The 14407-nt window shown below is 41.5% G+C and overlaps 1 protein-coding gene across 1 annotated transcript in view; it reads left to right on the top strand.

Moving 5' to 3' along the window:
* The window catches only part of pvrl2l (PVR cell adhesion molecule related 2 like), a 138980-nt gene that overhangs the window by 94821 nt on the left and 29752 nt on the right, over positions 1–14407 (top strand). Inside the window, exons 2-3 of the mRNA XM_070922198.1 lie at positions 4297–4409; positions 6142–6385. Of these exons, the coding sequence (XP_070778299.1) occupies positions 4297–4409; positions 6142–6385 (357 nt within the window). The remainder of the gene's footprint in view (positions 1–4296; positions 4410–6141; positions 6386–14407) is intronic.

Raw genomic sequence — 14407 nt, 5'->3', positions numbered from 1 at the left:
AAATGTGCAGAAATCTAAAAAATTCCACTTACAGTGTAAACAATCTGTAGTTTCCCCATCTGTTATTCCTCTTTTAGTTACTTAAAGAGTATTTGTCTGATCGGAAGCACAATCAGCGGCTCTTTTGATTTCTCATCTCTTTAAAGACCTTGTTGAAAAATCCTTTCAGAGCTGCCCCGATGCCTGAAAACTTTGTTGAACAGTGTCGTTCTCTTGCAGAAGGAAAGAGAATATGTTTTTCGGACGTGGGAACAAGAGATCCAAGTGAAAATTAAATCAAACCAATTAAATGCTTTAAAAAATGATGGAAATTTCAGTGAAAATTGTTAAAAACGATGAAACTCCAGCAGTTTAGTGTTGCACTTCCATAAGTTGGGGAACACAAACTAAAAGAAAACATTTCCCATAATGCCTCTCTTCTTTCAGTAGAGCATCTTTGCCTCCAAATTGCACAAACCTCTTTATGTTAAAAGCCCGAGTCGAGGAACCCACATGACACCATCAGGTGTCTGTGTTTTACTTCAGTGGCCTCAAGTATTTCAGCTGCTAACTTAAGCTATCGTGGGCTAAAGTCCTGCTAGTTGGCTAGCATATGTTTGCCATCACCCCAACAACCTTTAAAGGGATAACCAGCAAGCTCCCTACAGCTCAAGTGAAGTATAAATTCCAGATGATGTTCTCCAGACATACAGTGATTGTCTATAGCTGCAAAGTCAGATCAGCGATTTGTTTAAAAGGTCATTGTACAACACAAGGAACCAGACGATAAAGTTTAAAACGCATATAAGGTTTATAAGCAACAAGTATTAGCTCAGATGAAACGCCCACAAGTGGCAGCTTTTTTGCAAGCCAGGAGGTCATGTACGTCTGTGCGAACTGTAAGAGGAGAAACTTTCTTCATCCTCATCCTTTCGCTGGTCTCGTCTCTCTCGGCTCAGTCAGCTCGGTCTCCATGGGGCTTTTTGGAATTGGACTCTGAGGAAATGAATCATTTCTTATGTGATCTCATGCTCTCCGCTCCCTCCCTTTCACTCTTTCAATGTTTTTTTTTTTCTCCTCATATCTCTTGGCCATTTTCAAACTTCCCCAACTCTGCGGCCTCCTTTCTTTCTTCTCCACTTTCTCTGTTTTTTAGTCATTCCTCTTTATTCCCTCCTCCAGTCTCCCCCTGCAGCTCCATCACCTACAGTCTCTCTCTGCTGTAGTCACTTTAAACCTTCTTCCTGAGCTTCGTTCTGTGTTCCTCTTTTATTCTGGTGCGTTTATCCTTCCCCACACATCTTCATTTTCTTCTTCTCTCCTTTTTGTCTTTCTGACTTTCTTTTAACCACCTCCTTTTTTGTTCCCCTCTTCCTCTCTCTTCCTCTCTGTCTCTGTTTTTATTCGTTTCCCCTGCGTCACACAAGAGATTTCCTTGACCGCTGTGAATAACCCAGAAGTTGATGTTATTCATGGCTTTGGGGAGACCGTCTGGTGGGTGTGTTTTTGCTTTTCACCATGAATAGTGGCAGTTGTGTGTTGATGTGTTTAATTAGGGGAACTGAATCTGTGTGTTTGTGCAATGAGAGAAGAAAAAAAGAAAGGAGAAGAAGAATGTGATGGAAGGAGAAGCAAATAAGGGAGATGAACTTTTGGCTCGTTGCTGCTTTTCTTGTTGATTCAGGCCGTGGAAAAACTCATCTGACAGCTAGTTGTCTCATTTATGTGTTTTGCGTGCGTGTGCGTGCGTGCGTGTGTGTGTGTGTGTGTGTGTGTGTGTGTGTTTGCACGTATGTGCTTCTGTCTTACAGTGGGAATGAATAACTGGTTTGACAGCCCATTGTCTCCCTCAGGGTAGAGACTGTGGTTCAATGAGTCAGTCTCATATGCACTCACATTACAACGAGTTACCCTGATTTATGCACACACACACACACACACACACACACACACACACACACACACACACAGATGTACAGTAATCACAAATACACACACACAGTAAGCATACATATGCCTAACACAGAAAATTCATTCCTGCACACATGGACGGACACGTGGATGCATGCTGTAAATCCAAAACACCCCTGCAGCACACACACACACACACACACACACACACACACACACACACACACACACGTCACGCTCTTTGTTAGTGTGACTGTGTTTTACAGCTGATTTTCAGGCTAAACCCCAGCCAGCCCATTCACCTCCATGCTGTGGCATGTAACATATTGTCCTAATCAATCCCTCACACAGTAAGAGGCTTTTTCACTGGAGCCACCCGGGGCTAGCTAACAGTTAGCGAGTGCTTATCCCCCTTTTCTTGTGGAGAGAGTAAGAGGCTGGCTCCCCGCAAGAATTTTATCTTTACAGGCACAGAGGCTGGCTGAGAGGGCAGGGGCAGAGGGGAGATGGAGGAGAAAAGACCTTGGTAGGATTTGATCCCGGGTCAGCAGGGGGTTCATGGGAGGGGTCTGGATCGCTGCATGAGTGCCAGGCAGTTAAAGGAGCAGAGCGAGTGGAGGGAGAGAAGAAAAGTGTTGGAGTAACTAAAATGAGCATCAAGAGGTTTGACGATGAGGCTCATTGTGGCAAAATGAACATGAACAATCAAAGACTCTTTCAAAATGCCACTTGAAGCCTCACATGACTGCATATGGAAGCTGCCAAACACACTGAGCTGCTGCCCTTGGACTAGATTGCATTAACGAAGGATTACAAGTTCCCTGTTTTGCTCTCTGATTCTTCCTCTTTTTCTTTCTTTTCCTGTTTGAGTCCTTTTCTCTCTTTCTCCATCTCATGATTACAAGGATTACAAGTTCATTAAAGTCCGTAATTTCAAGAAATGTAATACAGCAAATGTAATTTGTTGGTTTTATATATATATATATATATATATATATATATATATATATATGTGTAGTGTTTTAACAAGGCACAACTGCAGCAATTTGTCTCACTGGTTGAGAGCTTGTAGACACCTAATCCAAATAAAAAGAGCCATTGCTAAGAGGCAAGGACAGTTCATGTCAGCTGCTGAAGTGCTTTTAATGAACACATTTTTCACAAGGTGGTACACAACAAGACAAGGCTAACATGCACTTTAAAGCCAGGCAGTATCTAGGTGTGCTTTTGTAATCCAGTTGTTTAGCAGAATTGGTCCTGCTCAAGGTTTCCTGCTGCTCTCAAATGCAAACTAGTCAGAGTTTCAGTTCAAAGGCTCAAATGCATTTTCTGCTACATCAGTTTTATTTGTCAAATCCATCTGAAATGCGATGGAAGCCTGGCTCTCCTGTGGAGTGTATTTGAATGCAGAGACCTGACAGAATTGGTAGCAACACCGATTCTTGTTTGGGGGGAAAAAAATGGGTATCACAGCCGCACAGTGACATTTTTTTTTTTTTTACAAAAAGGTAAAAAGAGAAAGTATAGGTTCAAAAGAAGTCTTGCAACACATGATTTGGGCCTCAGCAGCAGACTGCTCCACACAGTCGAGTCAGATGATAACAGAATAAGAGACGAATGTTAAGAAAAGTCATTCCACTCATCCAATTTCAACTCAGTATTCTGAGACAGCCTGCAGGTCAGCAGGATCTGCACGGTGTTGAGACAGTGCTTGGCTCTAACCACCCTCCTTTCATCTCTGTTTAAGTCTGAACGGACGAGGCAGCTCTCCCGGCTTGTTTTCTGTGAACCCGTGCTGTCCTGGCTGACCGGCACCTGCTCTCGCAACGCTGTTTTTTAACGCTCCTGCAAAGAGTTACAGGTGCCTTCCACTGAATTTCAAACAGATTAGAGAAGCGGCACTCGAGCTGCTGTGGTGTTCCTAAAGGCTCGCCCCCTAGCGATGCCTCCTGGTAGACGAGCTTTACTGTAATGAGGAGCGCCTAGCTGAAGGAAGTTGGCTAAGACTCTGCCTGAGGCTTGGTATCAAAGGCTCATGATTCAAATGTTTTCTTCTTTCTCTCGAATGAACTTGAATGCCTCTTGTTTTCTTTCTCTGTCTCTTCCTTAATTCCCCGTATTGTCTTTCTCTCTCTGTTTCCCTCATAAAACACATTAAGGAGGCCCCTCAACCCTTCAATCACGGCCATTTCATTTAGACAACACCAGATAATCACGACGAAATACCACTGCCGATACTCCATTGTCACCAGAGTGGCCTCTCTCTCTCGATCTTCTCCATCTGTTTGTTTGTTCAAGTTCTTCTTTTAGTTTCAATACAAACAAACATGTTGAGTTATTCAAACAATATTGGTTTTGTGGATGATGCATAACCTCCCTCTTTGTCTCCTCTTCGCCTGCCTCCAGGTATCGCTGCTCAGAAAGTGCGAGTCGACGAGGAGCTGGAGGCGTATCCCACGGAATCCGTTGATCTCCACTGCGAATTCGTCGATGGAGGAGGCCGAACCAAACTCACGCAGGTACGAAGATGGAACACAACAATGTGTTTTTAGTAGCTTTGGAGGCACTGAAGCTCAAAATGTCAAGGTAAGATTGACAAGGAAGTTATGCCTAATGGAGTGAATTCGCTGGAAGAGATATGAGGAGACGACTGGTTTATTTGGAGGTCAGAAAGGTCAATCTGTCCCCCGTGACATTTTCCTAATGCGGACAAAACATGGACGTGCCAACAAAGAAATTAATAGCATAAAGCAAAATCATTTCAGCAAAATTTTCTTTGGGGAAACATTTAAGGCCAGGTTTGCTTTAAAATGAGATAGCCGCACATTTTCGGACATTTGGAATGGCATTCATTCGGACGAGTTTAGCTTAGCTTAGCACAAACATGGGAACGGGGGAAATGGCCCCTCTGACGACACTGAGCTGACTAACGCTCCACACACAGCTCATTTCATTTCAACTTGATCTTACCTGATAGAGAACACAAAAATGAGGCCTTCAGACTATTCGGAAGTTTATTTTATCAAACCCCACATGACAACGTATTTGACACCACCTGAACTGTTCTGACGCGCTATCACACACCAAGTCGAACAAAGCAGAACGCTGTGGGCTGTTTGCTACTTCTGTCCCCCTCTGAGCTATGGATGGAATCAATAGGCAATTTGTTCATGTACAAAAGCTGAAATTACAGACGGGCTAAATTGCCCTCCATGATATTTTCTCTACAGTCCACAGCTAACGAGGGAGTCTCATCCACTAATTTGTACTGACATCTGGGTTACAATCCGCCTTCCTCTTCACAACCTTCAACCCTCCCTGCTTTCTCTCTCCCTTTCCTCTAGATGTCGTACATTTAAGAGATGTTCGCTAAATGTGTATTGATGAACGTTATTCCCTCTCCTTCCTGGTCTACCACAAGAGCCAGCAGTTTGTATTTAACACTGTCACGTTGAAAACTGAAAGGAAAAGAAAATCAATGTGATGTAACATCACAGTTTTCCCCCCCTGTGGTGGAGTCTCATGCAGCCATAACAGATATCAATATCTTTCACAAATCTTAAGAAAGAAAAGCCCGTAAGATGAATCTCTGTTGAATAATGTTCTTTAAAATGGCAGCCAGATCCTTGAGAGAGTGTTGTCAAGTCTAAGAGACCTTTATTTTCATCTTGAAATAGATTCTTTGCTCCTTATTCAGACAGCTTTAATTGAGTTTGACATTTTGCTTCTATAGGTGAAATTATTTCAGGTTTCAAGGAAGATAGAACAGCGACAATTTCAATGCTTATTCAGAGAAATGTCAGAAATGATAGTACATGTCTATATACATTATATACTGCTGCTGCAATGTATTTCTGTAAACATGAGGGGGGGGGGTTGTTTCTCGAGTGTTTTGATACTCTCGCCGTATTTATACAGCACCCAGAGCTGCTTTATAATGAAAAAAGACATGGAAAGCTCACTCTTTCTTCTCAGAGTCACATCTCTGTCAAATCTGAACACACATTTTTGGATTCAGTGTGACTCACGCTCTCCAAGGATATCATTATCTCCTTACAAGTCACGGGGGCAGTTTTCTGTGTTTTCTGAGGGGGGGACCCACTGTGTCAGTCTTTGAAAACCCATTCTTCAAAGAGCTGCTTCCTGTTTGAGAATCCGTCAGGCTTTGAATTGAAAGTCTGATTTCTGCACACCTTTAATTATTTTTTTTGATAAAGAAATTGTACAAACGACAAACTCTGTTCTTACCAGGTGTCTTGGATATGGGAACCCATTGATGGCCAAAGGGACAACATCGCTGTGTACCACCCCATCTATGGACAGAGTTTCCCCAACTTGTCCTTCAAGGACCGAGTTGTGTTCCTTCACAACAGTCTGGAGAACCCATCCATTAAGATTTCTAACCTAAGAATGTCTGACGCCGGCCGGTATACCTGCGAGTACGCCACCTACCCCTCTGGAAACGAACAAGGGACGACCACCCTCATCATGCTTGGTGAGTAGAGAGGTTATGTGTCCATGCACCGTTACGTAAACCTTGTTACTCTAACAGAAACAACATATGAGCATTTGACGAGTATTCTCAAGGTACATCCTGGTTAGATGCAGAGCGGAAAACAAGAAGATGGGTGAGAAAGATTCAGACTCGTGGCACTACATGTAAAGTATCAGCCTTTACATACAGACACATGAGACAAATGTTCATTTACATAAATGTGTTGATGTGTTTGATCAGTCGGCAATATAAGAAAGTGGAAGCCTTTGTTGCAGACCTCACTCAGGTTAAGCCAACATATTTCTGAGCTTGTTTTACTCTTGATGTTGGTGAACCTTGTTTCAGTAAATGACCGTGATTATTGTTATTATTATTATTATTTTAGAAGATTTCAGACAGTAACTGGATGTAATGTGGATTCATTTGATGGCTGGATCAGTTTAGTAAGAGAGTGATTTGGCAGAGCATCCTTTTTGCTGTTATGTCATTGTTTTCCCTTGTTGCTTTTGTTGACTTGCTTACACAACCTTGTATTGTACACTGTATTATCCTGGTGACTGGTTCAGCATGAAAGTAGTTTGATAGATACTCTGCAGATGTCGGCTTTTGTCACAACAACTTTGCCATTACATTGTCATGTCTGTACAGTGCATCATCAGGGTCAACCTCTGATGTGACCTTCTTGACATATTTGAACACTTGAAAATTAAAATTTGAGTTAGGTTTTTTTTTGGCCGAATGACTGGATTAATTACTTTTTGCTGACCCTCATTGTGATAATACGCTGAAGACGATTAGCATAATCTGGCCATAGACAGTTCTTGTGCATATAAATGTACCCAGTAGCGGTGGCATACAATCACTTTACATTTCTCTCTCAGGAATCCTGCTTCTGACTTCTATTGTGACTGATTTACTAAGACCTCACATCCACACATCAAATGCAGGATCACGCTCGCAGCCATCGTATCAGGAATGTAAAAAGATGGAAAGAGGAAAAATAATTGTATGTAACTAATTCAGAGGTTTTACAACTCTAAGGTGCAGCTGACATACATATATATACATATCTTTAGATTCCGCGTGACATACACTTTCTGACGATTATATAAGTAGCATATTTTTCTGTGATTTCTAACTCTAAGTGTTTTTAATCCACAGGGGTACATTGTAAACAGGAACAGATAATAGCATACTTTTAATGGTGACCATTTTCCAAAATGTAAAGAAATATGGGCTAAAAAAAAAGTTGTAGCCCACTCACTCCATTGCAACTTTATACTTCCTGTTTGTCCCTAAAGCTCCCAAATTATTGGAACTGTAGATGTAAAACTTGATTATCTAATTATCCCCCAAACAGAAATAAGATTTATTATATTAATATTAAGGATATTAATAGGAGAGGTCGAAATCCATTAATATTCACTTTCATGCTTTATTTATGAGACTTACTTACATGTATGTCAAAAAACAATTGATAATGTTCCGTCGACATGTTTCTTATATCACTTGAACACTGACTCTCTCTTCTGCCATTTGCATACAGATAGACTAAACTCTGGTGGGGGAGTGACGGGGGATGTTGGTGGGGTGCAGTTGTCTTGATTTTGTCTGATGGGGGTCTACAGTGTCTTTGAAAACCCCTCCTCTAATTAAATAATAAGTATAACATGTAATTAGCATGAGGTAAAACACTGTACACAACTGCTGTCTTTTATCTCTGCACAGTTTAATTCGCACTTATCAACATGCTGAACCGTTTAAGAATACAGCCCAGAATGTGAAATCTGGAGAACTGCTTAAAGTTGCCTCACTGTTTTGATTTTTGAAACTGAGTGGATGTTTAGTTGCTGTTAACAGCTGACGTATCCTGTTTGTAATCGGAGACAGCTGGTGTTATTCATCCGCCCACATGTCCTCCTGTTTGCACTCCTCTTACAAAAGAATCAGATGCCTGGTGTCTTTCTCTCACAGTTAGCAGCACAGAGGAGGCCTCATGCTGAATTTGAATCACGATACTTCCTTTACTGTGCTTACAGTATATGGCCTGTTGCATCAGTGCCTGTATGATAAAGTGCTTGAACATTCAGCGCTCCTACCATAATGGCAGGCTCAAGGGACCTAACACGATGCACTTTGAGTGGAAACACTGCATTTACTGAACTCGTATTCTGTGCAGTTTAATGCAATCCGCCTGGTGCTTTTTCGCTTTTTTTTTTGATCATACGAGTTGTGTTTGTCAGTGTGAGACGTGGGAGACGTTTGGGTCAAATTTCATAAAATTTTATTTATTTGGTCCCAGTGCAGCCAAAGGAACAATTGAAAGAATTTTTAAAGGATTTCGGAAAGCATTAAAAGCATGATTAGTGTGGTGACACTGTAGTTGATGCCTCTAATGTGGGTTTTAGGGATTCCTTATCTGCTACAGTAAAACAGTACACGTAGACTTTCCTGTAAGTCACTGTGGGGACACTGTGCAGTAATCAGGCAATCATTAACATCCTCAGTAGTTGCAAGAGGTCTTGCACCACACCACAGCAAGGAATTGCCAACAAGCCAAAACATGTTGGTCTGACAATTAAGTTGTTCTTTCTACTATAATTGCTGCTGGAGTTTTGACCTCTTCAGACGTTTACCCTTCTCCGTGCACCTTGGAAGTAGGTGAAGTTCTGTCAGAAATCCCTGCTCTGCTTCCCCAGTTCTTGCAGCCGGTATGGTTCATGAAAAGAGGTGTTCTACAATTCCTTTTGTGTTCCCTCAGCTGGGCCTGTAATATTTTCCCCAGAAGTAAACCTTCACACAACAATACAAAATCCACTTTGGAAGCTTCTCTCACAGAGAACAGCGCACACAGGATGCAGAACTTGGCTGTATTGCAGAGAAAACGTGGAGAGATATTTTGGCGGGGTTGCAGATGGATGGGAGCTAAGCCTCCTAAACTGCTGCTGCTGGCACAAAGCAGAGGTAGACTGGGAAATACCTGCTGGAAAGCTCACTGACTCGCCTTTTGTCTGGAGTTACAGCAGTGCCAAGCTCTCTGCGACAGATTCTGGCGAACCAAGTGTCGCAAAGTCACTGGAAGACACTCATAGCTTTAGCTTATTGGATATAAAATCCATATGAGCCAATCACATTAGACCTTATTGAATCCACAACTGCTCGCAGCCAATCATATTACATCTTATTGGATATAGAACCACCAGCACCCCAATGATATCACAACTTATTTAAGTATGAATACATAATCCTGACAGCCAATTGTATTATAACTTATTGGATACAGCACCACCGCCAGCCAATCTTATTACCACTTATTGGGGTGTGAATAAAGAATCACTCACTTGGCAGTGAATGATATCATATCTTCTTGGATGGGGACCATACAAAATGAATGGTGGCCAATTATACTGCATCTTATTGGACATAGTGTAGCCAGCAGGACAGAAATACAATTGCAGGTGAGGGAGAGTCTAGTAGATCAGCAGCCTGTTATAAGTGTTTTTAAGCCCTCAGAGTGAAAAATTGCTCTCATTGTTTTGAATTTGAAGGGGGGGGGGGGCGAGAGTCCAGAGGTTAGAGGAGTGGACTGCAGACTGGAGGGTCACTGGCTGCAGTCCACAGACTAACAGAGTGAATAAGTGGCAGATTGGAGTGCAGCTTCTGCAAACATTTCCCCCAGCCAGACGTGACTCGGGTGGAGTTGACGCTGGAATCGTTTTTCTTTTGCTGGCAAAGAGACATTAGTGAAGCCCAATGTAAAGAAGGCAACAGGCAGGAAATAAAATGAAGACCAGCAATCTGGCCACTACATTGAAATGCAGTTTAGCCACAAGCCATGTCCTGATTAGACACCATATTCCAATCATAGTATTGTGATCTGTCTAGAAAATGTACAATATTGTGGCACTTATTAAGTACACGGTACATATGTGATTATGTATGTACTATAAAACATCATTCTTCTATAGCTAATGAACAAAGTGCTCTCCTCTTCCTCTACATCTGCTGTCCAGGCGTTCCTTAGTAAAGCATTGTGACCCTGATTGCATCATTGTACTCGGTAGCTAGAAGAGTAAGAAACGAGGCCTTCCCTGGATGAATAAAGGTTCATCAGAAATTATAGAAGTAATCAATTTCCCAAAATATCCATATCTTAAGTTTACTGACGTCCTCAGTTAAGGAGGACCTTTATGCCACGAAAAGATAACCTAAGGAATAACAAATGTTGCCGTGTACCAACAGCCTTGGTGAATTAGAACAGCATCTGCCGTTCTTTATATTGATGTTGCTGTTGATAACAGACAGGGGAAGTAAAAAAAAATAATAATAATGCCTTGGAGTTTACATTTGAATCAGTCAAAATGCAGTTAAATGCAGCAGCATAAAGGGTCTTGAAATGCGAGGAATCAAGGTGCTTTTTGCGTCTGTGTTCAGAGGTTTAGAAGTCAAAATGATGTCTTCTCAGCTTTTAGTTTTTTTTATAACAATGGTGTCTTTGGAAATGATTTCTTTCTTTCTTTCTCTCCTTTTTAGGCACTTAGCATGTGCTCTCAAGCTTAAATTAGCTAAATTAGTCTCAAGCTTGATTTAATGCATTTTATCAACATTTCTAGCAGCCAATAATGAGTTGTCAAAACAACACACACACGGCAGCAGAATAATTGCGGTATAAACTATTCCTGTGTTCCCTGAATATTCATGTATTGTTAACAGTTGAGGAGACATAGAGAGCCAAACAGATGTTTTTCCCCACAATGTCTGGAAATATTTAGCAGCAGTGTGTCAAGCTGAGAGAAGATGTTTACAAACCTGGGCAGCTGGTGAGACATGGATTCTAAAAATTTAACAAGATCCAGAAGCCTTTATTGATTTTTGGCTAATGTATGCAGCAAAGTAGAAAATAAAAAAGTGCATCACTTGGCTTCCTTCATTAGGGTACAGCAGTGAATAAATCCATGTTTAGAGAGCAAATGCTGCTGAAACCAAATGTGTCTGGCTCAGTTTCAGTGTTTCCCACTTCATGTTAAAAACCCAGCTGATCACTGCTACATAATAAAGACATATTATAGACAGTAATATGGTCGTGTCAAAGGTCATCAACCGAATAACACTAAAGACATCCCAAATACAAAAACAAAATTACGTTTTTTTTACCTGATGTCTGCTTTGAATGGAAAGACAGCGGAACATGATTGTTTTTATCCAACCAGTTGTCTAGACATTTCACTAAAAAACAAAAATGTCAACCTCATTATGGTGCTAGAGGAAAAGTCAGGGGGTCACCAAAGCCAGTAGACCTTGTCCTCTGAGAACCATGAATGTTTGCACAGAATTCCCACAGCAATCCATCCATCAGTTGTTGAGATGTTTTAACCCACTGACATTTCCATCCATAGAGCCAGGCTGCTAGCAGGGCTTAAAAACATGATTCATGAAACATGATTAGCCTCTAAAATTTGTACAGATTGCTTCGGTTTCAAGAGCTGCACACAGACACACACAACCCGGATAAGAGGTGATTCTGGGTCAAATTTGGTTGATTTAAGGAAGTAAATGGGTCAGTTATGGCAATGGCATGGGGGCTTTGGTCCAGAAATGGCTGGTCTCTAACCAGCCACATGTAAGATATGTGCAGCATTTGGATACTGGGCCAAGTGCAACAAACCACTTTTAATCTGGTTTAGAGCTGGGGTCTTCAAAAGGCTAAAGTGTGACTGGGACCTGGCCCAGTTCTGCACAGCATCAAGGTTAAGTTGGTGTTCTTACAGCCAGACTGCAATGGCTCCATCACTGTTATTGCATGTTTGAATGTGGGCCAAATGTAAGTCTTAATGTGGGTCAGTACCGGACTTCACTAATTTGCTTTCTGGGTTTCTGGTTGGTTTCAACACAAACTCTGTGACTGTAACAGATGTCAGCTGTCCTGTGTGAATGCCACCTTAATTCAGCAACAGCCGGCTTCACACTCAGTTACAAGTCTTTGCACTTGGCAGATACCCCCAACTTGTTTGTGATTCAAACTGGCAATCTTCCAATCACAGGCCATGTTCTGTAACTGGTGCCAAGGTGAAAGGAAAGGCAGTCTTAGAGAAGTCTCAGGTTCGAGTGAGGCCAAGCATCTTGCCTTCCTGGGAATCCCTCCCGGCCACAGTGTTTCACAGCAACTGTCTCTCTGAAGGAAGGCGAGCAAATGGCCCTTAATGGAAATTTTGAATTTTAAAAGTCTAATTGTTTCTAGAGTGCAAATCGTATCTCCCATATAGTAATCTACAACTGTGAGTGGGAGTTTGGAAAAGTTTATAACTGCAAAACATCTGTTATAAAAAAAAAACCTTGGCTAAACACTCATCAAAATGCAATTTGAATACTTTAAACGAAAGCATGTGGTGAATATGACTTCCACAGAAATGTGTTCACCTTTTAAGCTTTCTAAGTGCTTGGTTTCACCAATCAAACACACCTCATGCGGTTAGCGGTGTTTGGAAACATTACTGTAATGCATTTTTCCTGTTCTGCTGTCAGTCTCTGGCATTCAACACTGTTGATACTACGGGGGTGGTTGAGGGTGTGTGTGTGTGTGTGTGTGTTGGGGGGGGGTGCAGTGTTTATTCAGCTCCATTAGCATGGCTTTCTGTTTGCCTTCTAATAATTCTGCACTCAGAATGCCTCAGACAGACGTGAGGAGTAGCAGCGGGCTCAATTGGATGCAATGTCATGAAACACATCAGGGATACTCCCGACTTGTTAGAGCCCGCTGATCAATCCAAACTCTTTCTGCCACTCTGCTTCACCCTCCTCTCCGTCAGTCTCTCTCTCTTCATGTCCACTTCAGCTCCTCTGTCGTCCTCTCCGTTTGTGTCTCCTCTCCTCCTTGCTTATCTCTTTCTTGTCTGAACCCTCTCCTCTCTGGTTTCTCGCCTCGTCTCAGCTCTCCATGTCTATTCCTGCTCTTTGTTTCATTTGCTGTCTTAGGACATCTTCAGGTTTCAAAAAGACTGTATGCAAGACTTAAGATCTTTTTAATGCTGCCTGGATTTGGATTTAAGACCAACTTGGAAGCCAATTAAAATAACAAAGCTGACAAAATGGTCTACTATCCACAAATAAACATAGCTAATGACGAAAAATGTAAATTGACATAAAGAAATAATGATAGGAAATGAAGGCAAAAGGGTCCAGTTAATTAATAAAGTCCGGTTGTGTTCACTAAAGCAGATCCTGTCCTTCTAACCTAAGATAACATAAGAACCTCAGTAGACTGAGAAGCCTTACATTACATGCTGAAACAAGTGCCCAGTGAAAAGCCGACATTCATTCATTCATACGGCAGAGACGCCATATTGTTTAAATATGGAGATAACGCTGCACATTTTCAGACATTGACAGTGTTTCAGTCGGTTGTTCACATGAAAAGTGGCAGAAATAATCAGAAATGAAAAAAGAGAGCTAGAGAGAGAAGTTCTAACCCGGCCGCTAAAGCGACAACATGTTCACACAGTTTATTCAAAATAAGCACTTGTGTATTTGGTCTCATAACTATCAACAAACCGTTCCTCCTCATTCCTCCATCTATACCTTGAAATTTCACCATTTTAAATGCTGGTGCGACAGGACCTTAAAGATAAGCCAATGGAGACAGTGTTTTTATGGCCTTTATGGAAAACATTTAACACCGTTGAGGGCAATGCTAAAGGCTAATGATATAGCTAGCATTTGTAGGTCTGTTTTGTTGGATGTCTTATTGTCTTGTCTACTTGTCTAATCTAAAACTGCAAGGCTCTTTGTTGAGATATTAGCAGTGTAGCTGTGTTAGAGATTGACTGCAGGACATTTTCAACCATTTTAAAAATTAAAAGGAATATAAACTTCAGTGTCGGAACACAGATAAATCAATTCCTCCACTGACAGTAGCCTCAATAAACCAGCAGGCAATGCACTGGCAAAGAAATGTGTTTTCAATAATTACCTGACTTTTCTTGATAAATAAAATCTTTCAGTTCCAATATATCCATCAGTGTCTCT

Source organism: Enoplosus armatus, chromosome 16, assembly GCF_043641665.1.
Source record: "Enoplosus armatus isolate fEnoArm2 chromosome 16, fEnoArm2.hap1, whole genome shotgun sequence".
Lineage (NCBI taxonomy): Eukaryota > Metazoa > Chordata > Actinopteri > Centrarchiformes > Enoplosidae > Enoplosus > Enoplosus armatus.
This window is presented reverse-complemented; position numbering and strand designations above follow the sequence as displayed.